A 21,728-nucleotide genomic window follows, 5' to 3' on the forward strand; every position below is an offset into this window, starting at 1 on the left:
TGAAACACTGAAGTTTTGTATAGCAGGCCTCGTGTTCACAAAAACTTTTTTAGTCTGAACTGTTTGATAATGAAATTTTACTTGCATTTATATCTAAATTGCATGTTTAAAATTAATTGTTAAGTAAATGACTTCAAGTGATTATTCAGTATTGACAATCAGTCTCAATTGGAATTTAAATCTTAAAGTAGTAGTAAATTTGCTGTCAAATTTTCATCCTCAAACTCAGCTGAGACTGAAAAATGTTTTGTGAACATGTAGCCAGGCATTCTTCACGTAAATTTCATTTCAAAAGTCGGTAAACAACAACCATACTGTGAAATCATGAGAATGCATGGGAGACTAAATTTCGGATTAGACGGAAATGCCATTATCACCAATTTTACCAAACCTTGGGTAAATAGTAATGAAGTTCTTACCTTTCTTGCCTCTTCTTTTAAGCGTTCTTTTTCCCTTGCTTCAGCTTTTTCAATCAACTGAAATCAACGAATTAAGTAAACAAGAGCTGTCCGTAAGACAGCCAAGCTCGACTATTCGAAATATGTCACAGAAGCAGGAAATTATTACTCAAAAGAGTTTTAAGTTTGAAAGGGGACATAATTTGACCAAAATGCATATCAGAGTTATGGGACTTGATGCTATCAACTAGTTTTATAACCCCGAAGAAACGTGTTAAGTTTCAATTCAATATCTGCATTAGTTTTGGAGATAGTAACTTGAATGTAAAACTTTAACCAGAATTTTCTAAGTCCAAAAGAGGGCATAATTTGCTCAAAATACATGTTAGGAGTTATGGAACTTGACCCAGTGAGGTTCGTAGTTGGCATAGAAAAAGAATAAATAAGTTTCAAAGCTGTATGCCTTTTGGTAATAGCTGTATGTACATGCACGCAAAACTTTAACCAGGATTTTTCTAAGTTCAAAAGGGGGCATAACTTGCCCAAAATACATGTCAGAGTTATGGGACTTGATTCTATCAACTAGTTTTATAACCCCGAAGACACACTTGAAGTTTCAATTTAATATCTGCATTAGTTTTGGAGATAGTAACTTGCATGTAAAACTTTAACCAGGATTTTCTAAGTCCAAAAGGGGGCATAATTTGCCCAAAATGCATATCAGAGTTATGGGACTTGATTCTATCAGCTAGTTTTATAACCCCGAAGACACATGTGAAGTTTCAATTTAATATCTGCATTAGTTTTGGAGATAGTAACTTGCATGTAAAACTTTAACCAGGATTTTCTAAGTCCAAAAGGGGGCATAATTCGGCCAAAATACATGTCAGAGTTATGGGACTTGACCCAGTGAGGTAGGTAATTGATCTAGAAAAAGAAAAAATAAGTTTCAAATCTATATGCCTTTTAGTAATAGCTGTATGTACTTGCACGCAAAACTTTAACCAGAATTTTCTAAGTCCAAAAGGGGGCATAATTTGGCCAAAATGAAGGTCAGAGTTACGGGACTTGGTGCTATCAACTAGTTTTATAACCCCGAAGACACATGTGAAGTTTCAATTCAATATTTGCATTAGTTTTGGCGATAGTAACTTGCATGTAAAACTTTAACCAGAATTTTCTAAGTCCAAAAGGGGGCATAATTTGCTCAAAATACATGTTAGAGTTATGGAACTTGACCCAGTGAGGTTGGTAATTGACCTAGAAAAAGAATAAATAAGTTTCAAAGCTATATACCTTTACATGATAGCTGTATGTACTTGCATGCAAAAACTTAACCAAGGTGCGACGCCGACGCCGACGCCAGGGTGAGTAGAATAGCTAGACTATTCTTCGAATAGTCCAGCTAATAAAACTTGTTTTTTACATCAGACTTTAAAAGTTGATGAATAAGGACATTCAGATATAACGTTATGTGCACACAATACACTTTATATATTAAAAACAATGAGAAAATTGACTTTTGAATGAAATGACTTACAGACACACAGTAGCTCACTGTTTCTTTCACTCAGTGTCATATACAGGTGCATAGGTATAATCAGGTGTAATCCATTGACCTCTAGTATGTACACCTATTTGATACAATATAACCTTTGTTAATTGGGTTTAACATTGCACCGACACAATTTAGGTCTTATGGCGACCTTCCAGCTTTGATGGTGGAGAAAGACCCCAGATGCCCCTCTGTGCATTATTTCATGGGCGGCCGAAAGGGGGGAACCACCAACTTTCGGTAAGCAAGCTGAATGGCTTCCTCACATGAAGAATTCAATGCCCCGAGTGAGGCTTGAACCCACATCAGTGAGGGGCAAATGATTCGAAGGTAGCAACCTTAACCACTCGGCCACTGAAGCCCCGACATTTAAGTCTTCCTAGTGGTTTCTTCTACAAGTTTGTACTGTATTCTTGTATTACACAAAATGAGCTAGTTTCTGGTACAGCTGGTACAGCTGGTAGTCACTGAACTTACACTGTTGTATGTGACATTAATGTCTGATACAGATTTTAAAATTACAATAATCGCTGAACTTACACTGCTGAGACTTTAACGGCTGTATGCTGTAGTTTTGAAAATTCAAAATAATCACTGAACATATGGTCATATGGCAACTTTCAAGCTTTGATGGTGGAGGAAGACCCCAGGTGCCCCTCCATGCATTATTTCATCACAACTGGGCACCTAGGTAGAACCACCAACCTTCTGTAAGCCAGCTGGATGGCTTCCTTACAAGAATTCAATGCCCTAAGCGATGCTCGAACCCACATTGATGAGAGTCAATTGATTTGAAGTCAGTGACCTTAAAGACCCGCCACGACCTAGTGACCTACTTTTTCTTCCCACATGAGCTTCGTGCAAATCATTCTGATAATACTGGTATAATACAGCTATTCTATAAGATGACAAGTGGACAATTTAGGCCCTCCCTAAATTAATGTTTTCACAACGTCACCTGCAAAACTTAGTCATTCTCTTTTCAGTACAGTTTTATAAACATAGAATAATTTGAGAAAAGCGCATGTCTCCCACAACTGCCCCTATGAAAAATGTTAGTTTCTCTAGATGTTTTAGACGAGTGGATCCAATTAGATGGTCTGGATGAGTGGATCCAATCAGTAATTCAAGGGCCATAAATCAAAAGTGCCTGGGCGGATTTGGCTAGTTATCGAACTTGGGTAAGGTCTTATGGCCAAACACATTTTGTTCAAGTTCGGTGAAGATCGGATGAGAAATGTGCGACTTAGAGAGCGGACAAGAGTAAACAGACGGATTTTTTCGGTAATTCAAGGGCCGTAACTCTAAAATGCCTGGACCGATTTGGCTAGTTATCGAACTTGGCCGAGGTCTCATGGTCAAACACATTTTGTTCAAGTTTGGTGAAGATCGGATGAGAAATGTTCGACTTAGAGTGCGGACAAGAGTAAAAAGGCTGATTTTTCGATAATTCAAGGGCCGTAACTCCAAAATGCCTGGACCGATTTGGCTAGTTATCGAACTTGGCTGCGGTCTCATGGTCAAACACATTTTGTTCAAGTTTGGTGAAGATTGGATGAGAAATGTTTGATTAAGAGTGCGGACATGAGTAAATAGGCCAAGTTTTCGATAATTCATGGGCCGTAACTCCAAAATACCTGGACCGATTTGGCTAGTTATCGAACCTGGCTGGGGTCTCATGGTCAAACACATTTTGTTTAAGTTTGGTGAAGATTGGATGAGAAATATTCGAATTAGAGTGCGGACAAGAGTTTAAAGACCGATTTTTGATAATTCAAGGGCCATAACTCCAAGATGCTTGGACCGATTTGGCTAGTTATCGAACTTGGCCGAGGTCTTATGATCAAACACATTTTGTTCAAATTTGGTGAAAATCGGATGAGAAATGTTCGACTTACAGTGCGGACAAGCTTTGTGACAGACACACACACACACAGACTGGAGTAAATCAATGTCTCCCACACCACTGTGTGGTGGGAGACATAAATATCTTACACTGTAGAAACAGTGTGGTTTAAACTCACCTTAATACATGAAGTACTCTGCACAATACTACATTAATTTGATAATATATTTAGACATTAAACTCACTGTCTTGGCCTTGTATATGTCTCTGTCAATTTGTAACTAAATACTTGTTATTTCTCATTTTCTTAATGCAAAGCATGTATAATTACCATCATGGAAATATAAAAGAATACAGTTATTTTGTGGTGCCTCTTTAACCACTCGGCTACGGAGGCCCCTATACCTTTGAAAATTTACAATAATCACTGAACTTACACTGTTGTATGTGAGTTTAATGTTGCCTGTATCCAGTGTGTTAGCCCGTTTATCATCTGAGATCATGTTGGAGAACTCCTCAAACGTTGTGTTCACCTCTATCATAAATCCTCTATCCTGAAATGTATAGCATTTTACTTTCATTGCATACTGTAAAAGCACATATTTTCACTGGGTCAAAATCTCGCAAATTTTAAATTTTGAGTATGTTCGCGAGGTTTAATATTTGCGAAATTGTAAAAATGGTAATCTGAATTATACTAATGGTGAATATTTACGCAAGGATTAATTTGTAGGACCTCGCGAATATAGCAAAATTTAAACCTTTGCGAAAATTTTTCTACAAGCAGTACATATACAACTAGACATGAATTAGTACTTCTTAAAGCATTTTACAATTGAGTTTTTGGGGGTTTTTTTTCAAATATTGTATCCCTGGCAGTCCTCATAATTGTTACATGTTCCTTCTTGCCTGAGAAATGTGTCAAGTTAAACACCAAAGTTTAATGTAATCATAATGATTAATAACTGATCGATATTTCTCAGCAATCAGAATCATTAATCATGCATTTTGTCTGATGACTCTAGTCATAATTTAGGTGACTAAAGGCAAAAATAGTCTGTAATCATGATTATTTTGTGATTACTTTAAGATTACTTTTAGTCTGTATTTTATCTTGTACCTACTAGATATTTAAATAATTGGTAATATATTTTTATTCTACCACAGTCTCATCAATGTTCACATCCAGCATAATTATTGTAATAGTGATAAAACACATAAAATACAGAAGACTGCCATTCTAACAAACATGAAGTAATCAATTACTGTGAATGGCAAAAGAAATCATTATTTCAGCTGATCACTTTTGCAAGTAACTGACCCAATGTCTGGTTGAGTGACCCCATGCCTGGTCAAGAGTAATGTTCACAAATGTTCACAAAAACTGTAATTGAAACACAATAACAAAGACAGATGGACTAATCATTATATGGATGAACAAATCAACATAATGTTGCCAGGGGGAATGGACATAACTACTGTTACACTGGTTATATCCTAATCAGAGGAGTTGAAAAAACTTTTAAAATAAATTATGGCATACTCAAATGTGTCCTCAGTATTTTAAGCCTTAGTATTGTAAAATTTTAAATCATCCTTCGAATCCTGAAATTCCCTCAGCAACTCAACATTTAGTCTCTCAAACACTCTTAACTCTAGATTGTTATGTTTGATTTTAAGTCACAATGACATAATTTAGCTCTCATATACACATTTTGACCATGTGAGGAAGTACTGCCATCCTCTGCCAAGTCAGCTTGATAACTTCCTCACATGAAAGACTTCTATATGAATGACTTTTAAACCCAAAGTAGGAAGTAACTCGGCGATGCTTTGGTACAAAAGCACATGTTTCCCCAAAAGCATAGTAGTAATAGGCAAGAAGTCAATATGGGACAGGAGTGAAAGTCAAAGAGACACTGATGGTTGGCTTAGTGATTGAAATGCAATAGGGATCATCTACTCCGCATGCCCAATCATCCCATGAAGTTTCAATGTTCTGGTCGATATGTTCTCAAGTTATGGATTGGAAACAGTTTTCCATGTTCTGGCCCCTCTGACCCTGACATCTGAAAGAATGGCCCCAAGATCAAAAGGGTTCATATACTAGGCATACGAGTATCCATATGTTTGTTGCACACTACCCCTAGATGAGCGTAAGTTTCCGTGTCATTGACTTGATCGGGACCTGGGCACCATTTATGGGAAGTGTTTCGAAAGGAGGCATGTGTCTCGTCAAAAACAATAATGTTACTTTTTCTAGCATTATATTGATAGCGTTCTTTCTTCGAGTTATCATAACATATGTTCATAAGATTATCTAGTCCCAATTTACTATAAGATATTAGTACCATATCATAGCCATGCATAGGGCAGCCATATCTTGTTCCATGCAATGTCATGGAATTTTGTGAATTGTCAATGGTGTCTAATAGACTGTCGATGAATACTATATAGGCTTGTCTTACTCTATCATTCTTTCTAGGTATTAACTTGTCTGACTGTATCATTTCAGACACTGCCTATAGGGCCTTCTAGGTATTAACTTGTCTGACTGTATCATTTCAGATACTGCCTATAGGGCCTTCTAGGTATAGCATTTCAAACACTGTCTTGCCTTTTAGATAGAAACTTATCTCACTCTTAGCAGTTTAGACTCTTGCCTTGCCTTCTAGATATAAAGTTTGCCTTACTCAAAGCATTTTAGACGTTGTCTAGCCTTCCAGATATCAACTTGTCTTACTCATAGCATGTCACAAACTGACTAGATTTTAAGGTATAAACTTGGATAACTGTTAGCATTTCAGACACCCTATTATGTTATTGGTATAATATTGTTTTACTATTAGCATTCAGATACTATCTTATCTTCAATGCCTCTACCTTACCTCACCTGCAGAAATGAAAAAGTATTTCACATATTATTCCTTCCCTTCTATACACTTTAAAATTTAATTTTGCCCTCTATATAAAAATCTGTCTCTATAATCTTACCCTCAGTATTTCTTTAACAATCTTTTTCTCATCATGGAACCTTGCTTTCAAATCCTCTACATAAAACTTGAACAGATCCAATGGGGTAGAACCTGGAATAGATTGTGTTCATAATTACCTTTCAACTAAATTTTCCAAATAATAATGTGAAATCCAATAATGTTGTGATAACTTCTGACCCAAAAGTTTTTTGCATAGTCTTGAAATATTTCTGTATGTGAAGTATATAAACAATAACATAAGAATACACCACATAATCTGTTAACAGTGCTTTTAATGAATTGTAGCTTTACTATACAAGATTCTGATATAAGTTATACATCATTGTAAAGATCTTTGGAGTGGTAGTAGGATATTTTTGAGATATCTTTTGAAAATTCAATATTATGTCCAGATATGTAAACTTCTCTGTGCAAAGAAAATTGTAAATTGACTGGGCTACCAATATTTTTGTTTGGCAGCTTAACAATTTTGGTTTATTTGGCAATATTTGCTTAGTGCATGTATAATACAGTTAGACAAAACGCATAAATTATGAGATTTTTTCAAACTCTCAGCAACTCTAATATAATCTTAAAGGTTTTATTGTCTAAAGTAGCAGTAGTCATTATTCATTTTTCTCCTGGAAGTTTTCTGCAGTTTAGGAGAGAACAAGAGCTGTCTCCGTAGGATGACACATGCCCCCGATGGCACTTTGAATGAATAGTTATGGCCGATGTTAGAGTTTAGGACCTTTGACCTACGGAGCTGGGTCTTGCGCGCGACACATCGTCTTACTGTGTCACACATTCATGCACAGTTATTTTAAAATCCATGCATGAATGACAAAGATAAGGACCGGACATGCCCATCAATGCACTATCATGAAAAATGATCTTTAACATCTAAGTGTGACCTTGACCTTTGAGCTACGGACCTGGGTCTTGCGTGTGACACGTCGTCTTATTGTGGCACACATTCATGCCAAGTTATTTGAAAATCCATCCAACGATGACAAAGATATGGACCGGACACGCCCATCAATGCACTATCCTTTAACGTCTAAGTAGGACCTTGACCTTTGAGCTACGGACCTGGGTCTTGCGCACTGCATGTGGACTTACTGTGGTACACCTTCATGCCAAGTTATTTGAAAATCCTCCATCGATGACAAAGATATGGACCGGACACGCCCATCAATGCACTATCCTTTAACGTCTAAGTGTGACCTTGACCTTTGAGCTACGGACCTGGGTCTTGCGCAATGCACGTCGTCTTACTGTGGTACACATTCATGCCAAGTTATTTGATAATCCATCCATCGATGACAAAGATATGGACCGGACACGAAAATTGCGGACAGACCGACAGACTGACAGACAGACAGACAGATGGTTCAAAAACTATATGCCTCCCTTCGGAGGCATAAAAAATGCTCATTTTTCTCCCTTTAGCTACTAATAAGTGACAATATCATTAGGATATAAGTCAGTACATTTTTATTAATTAACTGCTCACAGCATCAAATTCAAATTTATCTTATGTAATTATTTGAAATGAAGTAATTCTATCTGGTACTAAACATCTGAAAAGGAAAGTATATAATATATAAGAAAATTCTATAATTTACTTTCTTCAAAAAAGAAAACATAAGAAACTATTAAAAATTTGTAACTGATTTTTTTCTAGTAAATACATTCTCTAAGGAAGATGTCAAATATTTAAATGAGCATTATCTCAAGCAAAAGCTCGTTAATGTTCTCAAATAACAGATCAAACAGACTCAAGGAAAACTGGTACTTGCCTGGCTGTCCTAGCATATGCTGAAACCTTATATCACTGCTGATGATATGAAATAAATCCATCCAAAGAGACATTGAATTTAGCCGCCCTTGCTCGTGTAACTCGTCAAGAAGTACAAGAAACCCTTCCCTATTCTTGCGTTGCTGTCGTTTAATTCTCCGCCGCTCACGTTCCTTCTCATCATCATTCTCCTGCTCCAACATTCTGATGTGATCCTCAAAACAAACCAGGGCATCCTCCTTGTCCATGTCTTTACATATAAATATTCAGTCATTATATAGTTATACTTGGCCAGGGAGGCCCTCTAAACAGTATTTCTATAACATATCAGTATAAGTGAACATACTTTTCCCTACATAAATTGCCAGTTCATACATGTGCTGTTGACAGGTCTAGTTCAACACTAAATTTTGCTAAACTAACATCAAACTTTAAGAAAAAATCATTTTAGAATTTCCGATTTCATGTATTAAAACATTTATTGAATGGTTTGCCGGTCTTAAGTCAAAACTATTGTCTGAAAAGCCATCTAATAAGTGTGTATAAGAAAACATACCAAGCCAAGTTGAAATCAATGCAGGAAAGTTAATATTACAAACTCAATTAAAAAATGCAAACTTACTTTGTAAATCTGGATCCTCTGTAAACCTTGGGTTGTCCAGTAACATTTGTTGTGCTTCCGACCATGTTGTACTGTTAGTTAAACTTGGCATGCTATCCAAAATCTCGTTGAAGACTTTGATATTTCGCTTTCGAAGTGTTTTTGCATCTTCCTATGAAATACACAAATGTAAATTAATTTAGTTCCTCACAGACTGAAAATTAAATGTATACATATAAATCATGACTGCATTTTTTTTCAAGCATATAGGTTTTTTAAAAGGAACTAAAATCACTATATTCATTGTTTTCGAAACAGTTTTTTGCATCTCCTGAAAGTTAGTAAAGTACAGTAAATTCCACCTTTAAAGTAAAGGGAAACAATAACAAGTCTATCTAATACTAATATGAAAGTTCTCTCTTATCATATACACTAATACCATTGGTGTTTGAAGTACAGTCCAAAATATTTTCCTGGGGTAGTGGCCATGTTGGATATTTCATTAAATATTATGCTTCGGTACAGAACAAACAGGTATTTTAAAACTACATATCATATTTGTATAATTGACAGACTCAACCAAACAGTGCTATTATTTTGCTTGACTGCATACTGAGCTTCCAAAGGATCTTCTTACCGGATTTTAACTCAAATGCCATGAAAATTTGCAGAGACTCCAAAAAAATTCACTACAAGTGCCCTGTCTCGTAAATGACTAGACTTGTTAGAATGCACTTACTTCATATGATAACAGAAGGATAGTGAATAGACATTAGTGCAGTGGGTGTATGAGGGAATCTAAGAACAATACAACAGGTAGGCGGTGGGGATGGAGGGGCAGGTGGGTTTGAGGAAAGATCTGAAGATGGGGTTGGATGATTAGGAGTGGGGGTATAAGGATACCAGTAATTAGAAATATTATGAAATATAAGTGAAGTTGTAAAGCTTGCCATTAAACTGTAACCAACACTTTTATAAAATCTGACCCCAGTGACATCGCACTTTGAGGTATCTGACTCTAAATCCAAAGATATCTGCCCAGCAGTGAAGAAGATGTAGTGAAATTAAGAAATCTTGCCATAAAACCTTACTGTAATGCTGACACAGATGCCAGTGAGGACAAAATCCCTCCTGATTCTTGGAATAAATAAGCTATAATTACAACATGCAAGACATTAACGGAGTAATGGCCACGGTTTCATGTAGAAATCTGCAATAAGATAAAACTGACAAACCTTTTCTCGTTTCTCAAGCATATGTACAACATCATCGAAAAGTTCACGCCTGTCCCTGTCATTCACAGCTTGCCATTCATCATAGTCTGAGAATAAACTGTCTGCCTTCCTGAAATAATGGAAATAATATTGATTAGTATTACATCTATTTATTTAGTTGGGTTTAACGTCGCATCAACACAATTATATGTCATATGTCAACTTTCCAGCTTTGATGGTGGTGGAAGACCCCATGTGCCCATCCGTGCATTATTTCATCATGAGCGGGCACCTGGGTAGAACCATCGATCTTCCGTAAGCCAGCCGGATGGCTTCCTCTCATGAAGAGTCCAACGCCCCGAGTGAGGCTCGAACCCACATCAGTGAGGGGCAAGTGATTTGAAGTCAGCGACCTTAATCACTCGGCCACGGAGGCCCCTGATATGTATTTCATAAAGTAATCTATTGATAAACTAAGTGAACTGAATGAACATTTCTGATGTCTATTTCAGCTGTATAAAAAGCTTGCCCAATAGTTCAGACAGATGCATGTGTAACTTCATTAAAACTATCTAAAATGTTTCCAAAACTTTGTGACACTGGTTTTAACCAAAGGGATATCGAATGTTCGAAGACTCTAGTTTTCACTCTGTTCTATTTTACTGATGTTTTGGCAACATGGCCTTTATCAAAATGATAAAATTTTGATAAAGGCCAGGAGGCGGAAATGTTAATAAAATAAAACAATGCGAAAACTATAGTCTTAAAATATTTGCTGTACCTATAAAAACAAGAGGACCATGATGGTCCTGAATCGCTCACCTATCCCCACATGACCCAGTGTTGAACTGAGTATGACGTCGTTATTTCTATTATTTGACATAGTGACCTAGTTTTTGAGCACATGTGACCTAGATATCATCAAGATAAAAAATTCTGACCAATTTTCATGAAGATCCATTGAAAAATATGGCCTCTAGAGAGGTCACAAGGTTTTTCTATTATTTGACATAATGACCTAGTTTTTGAAGGCACGTGACCCACTTTTAAACTTGACCTAGATATCAGCAAGGTGAACATTCTCACCAATTTTCAATCATGAAGATCTTGTGAAAAATATGGCCTCTAGAGAGGTCACAAGGTTTTCCTATTTTTCGACCTACTGACCTAGTTTTTGATCGCACATGACCCAGTTACGAACCTGACCTAGATACCATCAAGCTGAACATTCTCACCAGTTTTCATGAAGATCCATTGAAAAATATGGCCTCTAGAGAGGTCACAAGGTTTTTCTATTTTTAGACCTACTGACCTAGTTTTTGACCCACGTGACCCAGTTTCGAACCTGACCTAGATATCATCAAGGTGAACATTCTGACCAATATTCATGAAGATCTCATGAAAAATATGGCCTCTAGAGAGGTCACACGGTTTTTCTATTTTTAGATCTACTGACCTAGTTTTTAACCCCACGTGACCAGTTTCGAACTTGATCTAGATATCATCAAGGTAAACATTCTGACCAATTTTCCTGAAGATCCATTGAAAAATATGGCCTCTAGAGAGGTCACAAGGTTTTTCTATTATTTGACATAATGACCTAGTTTTTGAAGGCACGTGACCCACTTTTAAACTTGACCTAGATATCAGCAAGGTGAACATTCTCACCAATTTTCAATCATGAAGATCTTGTGAAAAATATGGCCTCTAGAGAGGTCACAAGGTTTTTCTATTTTTCGACCTACTGACCTAGTTTTTGATCGCACATGACCCAGTTACGAACCTGACCTAGATATCATCAAGCTGAACATTCTCACCAGTTTTCATGAAGATCCATTGAGAAATATGGCCTCTAGAGAGGTCACAAGGTTTTTCTATTTTTAGACCTACTGACCTAGTTTTTGACCCCACGTGACCCAGTTTCGAACCTGACCTAGATATCATCAAGGTGAACATTCTGACCAATATTCATGAAGATCTCATGAAAAATATGGCCTCTAGAGAGGTCACACGGTTTTTCTATTTTTAGATCTACTGACCTAGTTTTTAACCCCACGTGACCCAGTTTCGAACTTGATCTAGATATCATCAAGGTAAACATTCTGACCAATTTTCCTGAAGATCCATTGAAAAATATGGCCTCTAGAGAGGTCACAAGGTTTTTCTATTTTTAGACCTACTGACCTAGTTTTTGACCGCAGGTGACCCAGTTTCAAACTTGACTTAGACATCATCAAGGTGAACATTCTGACCAATTTTCATGAAGATCCATTGAGAAATATGGCCTCTAGAGAGGTCACAAGGTTTTTCTATTTTTAGACCTACTGACCTAGTTTTTGATCCCACATGACCCAGTATCGAACTTGAACTAGATATCATCAAGGTGAACATTCTGACCAATATTCATGAAGATCTCATGAAAAATATGGCCTCTAGAGAGGTCACAAGGTTTTTCTATTTTTAGATCTACTGACCTAGTTTTTACCCCCACGTGACCCAGTTTCGAACTTGACCTAGATATCATCAAACTGAACATTCTGACCAATTTTCATGAAGATCCATTGAGAAATATGGCCTCTAGAGAGGTCACAAGGTTTTTCTATTATTTGACATAATGACCTAGTTTTTGAAGGCACGTGACCCACTTTTAAACTTGACCTAGATATCAGCAAGGTGAACATTCTCACCAATTTTCAATCATGAAGATCTTGTGAAAAATATGGCCTCTAGAGAGGTCACAAGGTTTTCCTATTTTTCGACCTACTGACCTAGTTTTTGATCGCACATGACCCAGTTACGAACCTGACCTAGATATCATCAAGCTGAACATTCTCACCAGTTTTCATGAAGATCCATTGAGAAATATGGCCTCTAGAGAGGTCACAAGGTTTTTCTATTTTTAGACCTACTGACCTAGTTTTTGACCCCACGTGACCCAGTTTCGAACCTGACCTAGATATCATCAAGGTGAACATTCTGACCAATATTCATGAAGATCTCATGAAAAATATGGCCTCTAGAGAGGTCACACGGTTTTTCTATTTTTAGATCTACTGACCTAGTTTTTAACCCCACGTGACCCAGTTTCGAACTTGATCTAGATATCATCAAGGTAAACATTCTGACCAATTTTCCTGAAGATCCATTGAAAAATATGGCCTCTAGAGAGGTCACAAGGTTTTTCTATTATTTGACATAATGACCTAGTTTTTGAAGGCACGTGACCCACTTTTAAACTTGACCTAGATATCAGCAAGGTGAACATTCTCACCAATTTTCAATCATGAAGATCTTGTGAAAAATATGGCCTCTAGAGAGGTCACAAGGTTTTTCTATTTTTCAACCTACTGACCTAGTTTTTGATCGCACATGACCCAGTTACGAACCTGACCTAGATATCATCAAGCTGAACATTCTCACCAGTTTTCATGAAGATCCATTGAGAAATATGGCCTCTAGAGAGGTCACAAGGTTTTTCTATTTTTAGACCTACTGACCTAGTTTTTGACCCCACGTGACCCAGTTTCGAACCTGACCTAGATATCATCAAGGTGAACATTCTGACCAATATTCATGAAGATCTCATGAAAAATATGGCCTCTAGAGAGGTCACACGGTTTTTCTATTTTTAGATCTACTGACCTAGTTTTTAACCCCACGTGACCCAGTTTCGAACTTGATCTAGATATCATCAAGGTAAACATTCTGACCAATTTTCCTGAAGATCCATTGAAAAATATGGCCTCTAGAGAGGTCACAAGGTTTTTCTATTTTTAGACCTACTGACCTAGTTTTGACCGCAGGTGACCAGTTTCAAACTTGACTTAGACATCATCAAGGTGAACATTCTGACCAATTTTCATGAAGATCCATTGAGAAATATGGCCTCTAGAGAGGTCACAAGGTTTTTCTATTTTTAGACCTACTGACCTAGTTTTTGATCCCACATGACCCAGTATCGAACTTGAACTAGATATCATCAAGGTGAACATTCTGACCAATATTCATGAAGATCTCATGAAAAATATGGCCTCTAGAGAGGTCACAAGGTTTTTCTATTTTTAGATCTACTGACCTAGTTTTTACCCCCACGTGACCCAGTTTCGAACTTGACCTAGATATCATCAAGGTGAACATTCTGACCAATTTTCATGAAGATCCATTGAGAAATATGGCCTCTAGAGAGGTCACAAGGTTTTTCTATTTTTAGACCTAATGACCTAGTTTTTGACCCCATGTGACCCAGTTTCGAACTTGACCTAGATATCATCAAGGTGAACATTCTGACCAATATTCATGAAGATCTCATGAAAAATATGGCCTCTAGAGAGGTCACAAGGTTTTTCTATTTTTAGACCTACTGACCTAGTTTTTGACCCACGTGACCCAGTTTCAAACTTGACCTAGATATCATCAAGATGAACATTCTGACCAATTTTCATGAAGATCTTGTGAAATATATGGCCTCTAGAGAGGTCACAAGGTTTTTCTATTTTTAGACCTACTGACCTAGTTTTTGATGGCATGTGACCCAGTTTCGAACTTGACCTAGATATCATCAAGCTGAACATTCTGACCAAATTTCATAAAGATCCCATGAAAAATGTGACCTCTAGAGTGGTCACAAGCAAAAGTTTATGGACGCACGGACGCACGCACAGACGACGGACGACGGACGCCGCGCGATCACAAAAGCTCACCTTGTCACTTTGTGACAAGTGAGCTAAAAATGACTTAATTTCATCAGCTTGAAATTTCATTGTTTTGACCAAAACAGCAATTCTGTGGGTACCTAAGTTTGTAGATTCTACATTTTATGGAATAAAGTGACTAGATTTTCATAATAGGGAATGGGAAATAATTTTGCTGATTGATTCAACCATGAAATCCACAACAATCAACAATAAACCCTGCAAACAATTATGCAGTTTGATTTTGCAGAACAATAGGGGTTGCTTGTTAAAATAAAGGGGAATAAATCTGTCAGTAGTATAATTTTCTTTCGTGGGTATAGCAAAGGGGAATGAATCCACAAGCCTTAATATTCAAGTGCTTCTCATAGTTGTTTCCCTTGAGGAAAGGTCACTCTTCCAGGAATTCCACCATCTCTGGCAGTTGCAAGAATTTAAAATCTGTTTAATTCTATCTTAATCATTAAACAAGAAGCTGCGTTCAATAAAAGCTTGATGCCCCCGGTGGCATCCTTGTCGATACAAAGCAACCTAAGTCCAAAACGAGGTCAAGTTCAAGGTCAAACTGAGGTCAGGTGATGTCTGAAGATGAGGAATGGTCACAGGTTACATCTGCATTAGTATCGAGTCATTCTAGTAAGAGGTATTGATGCTAGACGAAACGGTCCCATTTGGTAAACCTCGTACGGACGGACAAACAGACGGACAGATGAACAAAGCAGTCTAAAAGACAGCTAAATCCCCCGCCACTGCTATGGATAGTGAAAGGGTAAAACCTTTGATTTTAGCTGTGACCTTGACCTTGAACTGACATGGCTGACTCATGAATTCTGCACAACGTCTTGATGAGGTGATCATTTGACCAAAGTTTCATGAAAATCCTTCAAAGGGTTTAGGAGATACAGAGCTGAAACCTTTGACCTTCAGTTGTGACCTTACCTTGAGTTGACATGGCTGACTCAAGAGTTCTTGATGAGGTGATCATTAGACCCAAATTTGATGAAAATCCTTCAAGGGGTTAAGGAGATACAGAGTGGACACCAAATGGAAGGCTCAAACCTTCGAACCTTAGTTGTGACCTTGACCTTGAGCTGGCATGGTTGACTCATAATTTCTGCACATCGTTCTGATGAGGTTATCATTTGACCCAAGTTTTATAAAATTCCTTCAAGGGATTTAGGAGATATAGAGCGGACACGAAATGGAAGGCTCAAACTTTTGACCTTCAGTTGTGACCTTGACCTGACATGGCTGACTCATAAGTTCTGCACATCGTCTTGATGAGGTGATCATTTGACCCAAGTTTGATGAAAATCCTTCAAGGGGTTTAGGAGATATAGAGCGGACACAAAATGGAAGGTTCAAACCTTTGATCCTAAGTTGTGACCTTGACCTTGAGCCGGCATGACTGACTCATGGGTTCTGCACATCGTCTTGATGAGGTGATCATTTGACCCAAGTTTTATAAAATTCCTTCAAGGGGTTTAAGAGATATAGAGCGGACACAAAATGGAAGGCTCAAACCTTTGACCTTGAGTTGTGACCTTGACCCTGAGCCGGCATGGCTGACTCATGGGTTCTGCACATCGTCTTGATGAGGTGATCATTTGACCCAAGTTTTATAAAATTCCTTCAAGGGGTTTAGGAGATATAGAGCGGACACAAAATGGCAGGCTCAAAGTTGACCTTGAGTTGTGACCTTGACCTTGAACCGACAAGGCTGACTAATGGGTTCTGCACATCGTCTTGATGAGGTGATCATTTGACCCAAGTTTCATGAAAATCCTTCAAGGGGTTTAGGAGATATGGACCGGACACGATTTTGTTACGGACGGAAGGACAGAAAGACGGAAGGACGGACGGACAGAAGGATGGACGCAGACCATTCCTATAATCCCGCCACCACGGTGGGGGATTAATGAACAGACGGACAGGACAATCGCTATACGCCGGGGGCATAAAAAAGCAATATGGCTGGCAGGGGAAAAGGTGCAAAAAGAAAGAGAGAAACAGTATCTGAGACTGCAGAAGTTCTAAATCTTCTGGATGATGGAAAAATTGGAGAAACTCCAGGTAAAAGCCTTCCAAAATAGATTTGTTGACTTTGAGGCAATCTTAAAAAGCCAAGTAGGGGATCCTGAAAAGGAATCGCATAATGCTGCTTTGGATAAAAGGGCTGAAAATGCTGGGCTAAACATGGCTAATGATATTTTCCAGGAAGAACCTGAACTGGTGGTGTGGTGGGGATGACCTTGGCCTCCATTTGCCTGATTCCATTAAAGATAAAATTCACCAGCATAAATATATAAATCTTTCCATTCTGTTAAAAGGGGCAGTAGAGCTATCAGAATATCATTCTAGCAGTGTTCTTGGTTTGAATGAGCATCAATTAGAGGCGAGGCCCCCAATCCACACTAACAAAATGGAAGAGTGGACTGATGCAATGCTCATATTTGGATCTATTTACCTTCAGTCATTTTACAGTATCAAATTTATTACAGGAAAGAACAGAAATACGATTATATTTGAAAGATTACAAAAATGCTGTTAAATATTGTCACGAAAAGCAGTCAGGAGTTCCTTTACAGCCCTAGCTCCCATTACGAACTTTCCCCAAGAAAGTTTTGAATCGGACAAGCAGAAACCAAGAATCTAAATAATTGCTCCATTACCTGAAAAAAATTAATTCTACAAGGATATGAGATCAGTTTAAAGATTCAAAGGGAAGACACAGGTCCTGTGTGAAATACAGGTCAAATGGGAAGACAAAGGTCCCAAGGGAAGATAGAGGTCCCAAGGGAAGACACAGCTCCCAATGAAAGATACAGGTCCCTATGGAAGTTAAGGGTCCCAATGGAAGATACATCACCATATATACTCACCAGTATTTGACACTTGAGGTCATTTTGTCATGACTTAGCAAGAACTGTTCTAGGTCTTCCTTGGCCTGCTTAGCTCTAAGTCTTGCTTCTTCCTGGAATATAATCATTTTATTTTGCTATATACTGTGAAATCATTAATATTCCTGGGGGACTAATTTTTGTGGATTTCGTGTCTGAGTCAATCCACGGAATTTAATCCCAATGAACATGTAAAATTCCCATTCATTTTATGTTCAAAAGTTGAAATCCACGAATTCATATCCCCACAAAATTGCCGTTTTGATCAATACCACGAAATTGCATGCCCACGAAATTTTATGATTTTACAGTAACATGGTCTTAAGCTTATCAGTGTTCCTGGCTCTCTTGCCATATTAACATATTCTTCATAAATAATTCACATCTTCCCCACATAAATCAAAGGTCCAGGAATAATGACCATAGACAATTAAAATCCAGCAAATTGGCATGTCACTGCCGGCATGGATAACTTCGATTAAACCACTTAAAACCTGTTGTGCAATGAAATATTACACTAATTCAGGAAATATTTTGTACAATTCTAAAAGAAACGTAACAAAATTCTGCTCCTAATCATTTGGAATTCTAACACAAAAGTGCATAATAGAGTGGCAGGTTCAAATGTTTTCAACATATTTCATTGGTAAATAACCTGCCTAATTTTGTCATAAAAATCTAAAAGTAGTTAATAATGACAGAAGCACCTCGCATGTTCTAGGTCTGGAAAAATCCAGTCAAGCCAAATACAAAATTGTAGATCAAAGCATTGTTATAATAACTCTATTCTCTAATTTCCACAAAATTTTATATCAGGTGACACAGAAAATGGCGACAATGGGAGATATTTGTGCTAAGTGAATAGAATCTATATATTATGTGATTTCAAAATGTGTCATTTCTCACCTTTTCTTCCTTGACTCTCTGTGTCTTGTACTCATTGAAAGCCTGTTTCCTCTCGTTGAGATGTTTGAGGGCACCATATCGGGGATCATTCACTATCAGCTTCATAGCATTCTCCCAGGTGGCATTAGATGGCACTTTCTGTATGAGAAATTATAGATGATCTTAATCACTTCAAACTGTATATGAACACTATTTTATAAACATGCTCCTTTTAAACAGACAACTATTTGGGTAACGAATACTGACAAACAATTAGGCAAGTTTAGATCATTTGTGCTCCACCTTTTGTCCAATCTACAGTAAATATTGTATGTAATGTATTACAGTAAAGCAGTAGATGCAAATTAGGCAGAAAATACATCTACTGGTGACAGTTTTATTTATTTAGTGATAGTGAAGAGGTCGTGTCTGCTACGTCAAACACATAGTCTGCAAAATGATGGCCAAAAGAAAACAAACTCATCCATTAAACTAACAAAAATGGTGGATCTAGATAATAAAATGTAAACAGAATGTGAAAAGAAATTATTGTTTGAATCTATTTCATAAATTAAGAAGAAGAGCAGCACTTGCACAATCATATCAGAAGAATATGCAGTTATTCAGGTTATGTTTTCTAAACTCAATAGTTTATCTCCCAGTCATAGACTTATATAAGTGCCCATTTGTATCATCAACAAATGAAACTGATGACTAAACAGAGATTAAAAGCTGAAACTGCTTATTCTTGAATATTCACATTCACTACATATCAAGTATGGAAAGAAAATTAAAGTTGAACATAAGTGGGTCTATTTGGCTGTTCAATTTCGATTTTGAAGAAGATCGCTATCCTGACATTTGAATTTCTGATAGCCATAGAAAGCAAACCCCTTATTTTTGTAGAAAGCCACTGTGAAAATATAAAGTTAAGAATTATATGTTATTTTTGTGTGTGTTTATACAGGTATACATCCCCTGCAAATCATCCAATAATTGCTAGAGTGATTCATGGGTTTGCAAGAAGTCTAAAAGTGGTTTATACCCAAATAATGCACAAAACATAGCATTTAATTCTTAAATACAAGATGACTTGTAATGAAAGTTTGAACAAGGAGTTGCGTTCAATAAACGCTTGATGCCCCCAGTGGCATCCTTGTCGATAGATTTTGCACCTAAGTCCAAAATGAGGTCAAGGTCAAACTGAGGTCAGGTGATGTCTGAAGATGAGGAATGGTCACAGGTTACATCTGCATTAGTATGAAGTCATTCTAGTAAGGGGTATTGATGCTAGATGAAACGGTCCCATTTGTTTAACCTCGTACGGACGGACGAACGAACGGACAGGACAATCACTATATGCCTCCCGCATCAGTAGATGCTGGGGGCATAAAAATAGATAGCAGCATATTTAGATCTACTTGACTGCAAAATTGCTGTCTCATTTACCTTTTCTTTAAGTAATGATTTGAAAGCATCCATGGCTTCTTTCTTGTTTCTGAACTTGAGGTTGACAGGTGGCTTCTTCTGTACAGGCTTTTCCTCTTCTGATTCTTCACTGCTGTAAATATAGTAATAAACAGAAAGCTAATTCACTGCTGTAAATATAGTAATAAACAGAAAGCTAATTCACTGCTGTAAATATAGTAATAAACAGAAAGCTAATTCACTGCTGTAAATATGGTAATAAACAGAAAGCTAATTCACAGCTGTCTTCTCAATTAACAGGTGTGAAGTGTCAATTACAGAAATTGTTATTTTGTATGCCATATACTCATGTGCTATTTTTTGTTGCTAAAAATGTGTTCTTGCACACGACTGATGCAATACGAATGGTTTAGAATCATGAAAAAAAAACGTTCCATACATGGCTGTTGTTTTTATTCAGTAGTACAGTATAACCATAGTCATCCTTACATAAACTATTATAAATTGGATGCTACACTTTCATCCAAATGTTTTTTGCAAAATGAATGCGTGCCTGCATATAAAATTACAAGCTGTTGAACTTGTGCATGTGTTATTTCCTGCCGAGGAGAGTGCAATGTGAATTGGGTAATAATGCATCGGCTGCAGATCTAGCAATTAATTTATAATGTTTAATAGTCCCAAAGTACTAGCAGTTTACTACATGTCAGTAAAAACAAGTGAATGAAGTATTGCCATGCAATACAAAGTCCCCTACTGGAAGGCACCTAATTTTTTCTACTGCAGTATAACATAATGAACTGATATCTGTCAATGATGTATAAACAATATTGTACTACATATACAATATGTTATAACAACACACTTGGATTAAAATGTGCATATATAAAAACCCACAGTTGTTTTCATATTGAATTTTTTTGGCTGATTATAAAAATGTTATCATGTAAGTTATTTATAGTAACAACAAAGGGAAATTAATCTTTAAAAAAAACAAAAAAAAAAAATAATAATATAAGTCCACAAGAAACTCTTTACCAGGTAGAGTAAGGTCAAAATACACTTAAAAATTGGATGTTACATGCATGCTGTACCACAGAAAAGTGGTCTTGATTTTTCTCTACCGCCAGTAATAAAAAAGTTACAATAAAATCTATTTATAGTAACAACAAAGGGACGTTTTTCTAAAAACAAGGGTGCCTCATTGTGGTGAACATTTGGTCCAAGTTACATCAAAATCCCTCCATGCATGAAGAAGAAATGTTCCGTACAAAGTCATTCTTGAATTTGACCTTTGACCTCTAAATATGACCTTGACCTTAGACCTAGGGACCTGGTTCTTGCGCATGACATGTTGTCTCATCCAGGGGAATATTTGTGCCAACTGATATCTAAATCCTGCTTTGCATGACAAAGTCATAGACCGGACAGGAA

The 21,728-nt window shown here is 37.1% G+C and overlaps 1 protein-coding gene across 4 annotated transcripts in view; it reads right to left on the bottom strand.

Moving 5' to 3' along the window:
• The window catches only part of LOC123532253 (pre-mRNA-processing factor 40 homolog A-like), a 71,923-nt gene that overhangs the window by 27,865 nt on the left and 22,330 nt on the right, over positions 1-21,728 (bottom strand). For all 4 annotated transcript variants that reach the window (XM_053518415.1, XM_053518414.1, XM_053518417.1 and 1 more), the window contains exons 10-18: positions 20,316-20,427; positions 18,888-19,025; positions 17,964-18,055; positions 10,412-10,520; positions 9,198-9,348; positions 8,577-8,825; positions 6,794-6,885; positions 4,237-4,353; positions 420-476 (exon numbers count right to left, since the gene is read on the bottom strand). In XM_053518415.1, coding sequence (XP_053374390.1) covers positions 420-476; positions 4,237-4,353; positions 6,794-6,885; positions 8,577-8,825; positions 9,198-9,348; positions 10,412-10,520; positions 17,964-18,055; positions 18,888-19,025; positions 20,316-20,427 — 1,117 coding nt within the window. The remainder of the gene's footprint in view (positions 1-419; positions 477-4,236; positions 4,354-6,793; positions 6,886-8,576; positions 8,826-9,197; positions 9,349-10,411; positions 10,521-17,963; positions 18,056-18,887; positions 19,026-20,315; positions 20,428-21,728) is intronic.

Source organism: Mercenaria mercenaria, chromosome 11 (genome assembly GCF_021730395.1).
Source record: "Mercenaria mercenaria strain notata chromosome 11, MADL_Memer_1, whole genome shotgun sequence".
In the NCBI taxonomy this organism is placed as follows: domain Eukaryota; kingdom Metazoa; phylum Mollusca; class Bivalvia; order Venerida; family Veneridae; genus Mercenaria; species Mercenaria mercenaria.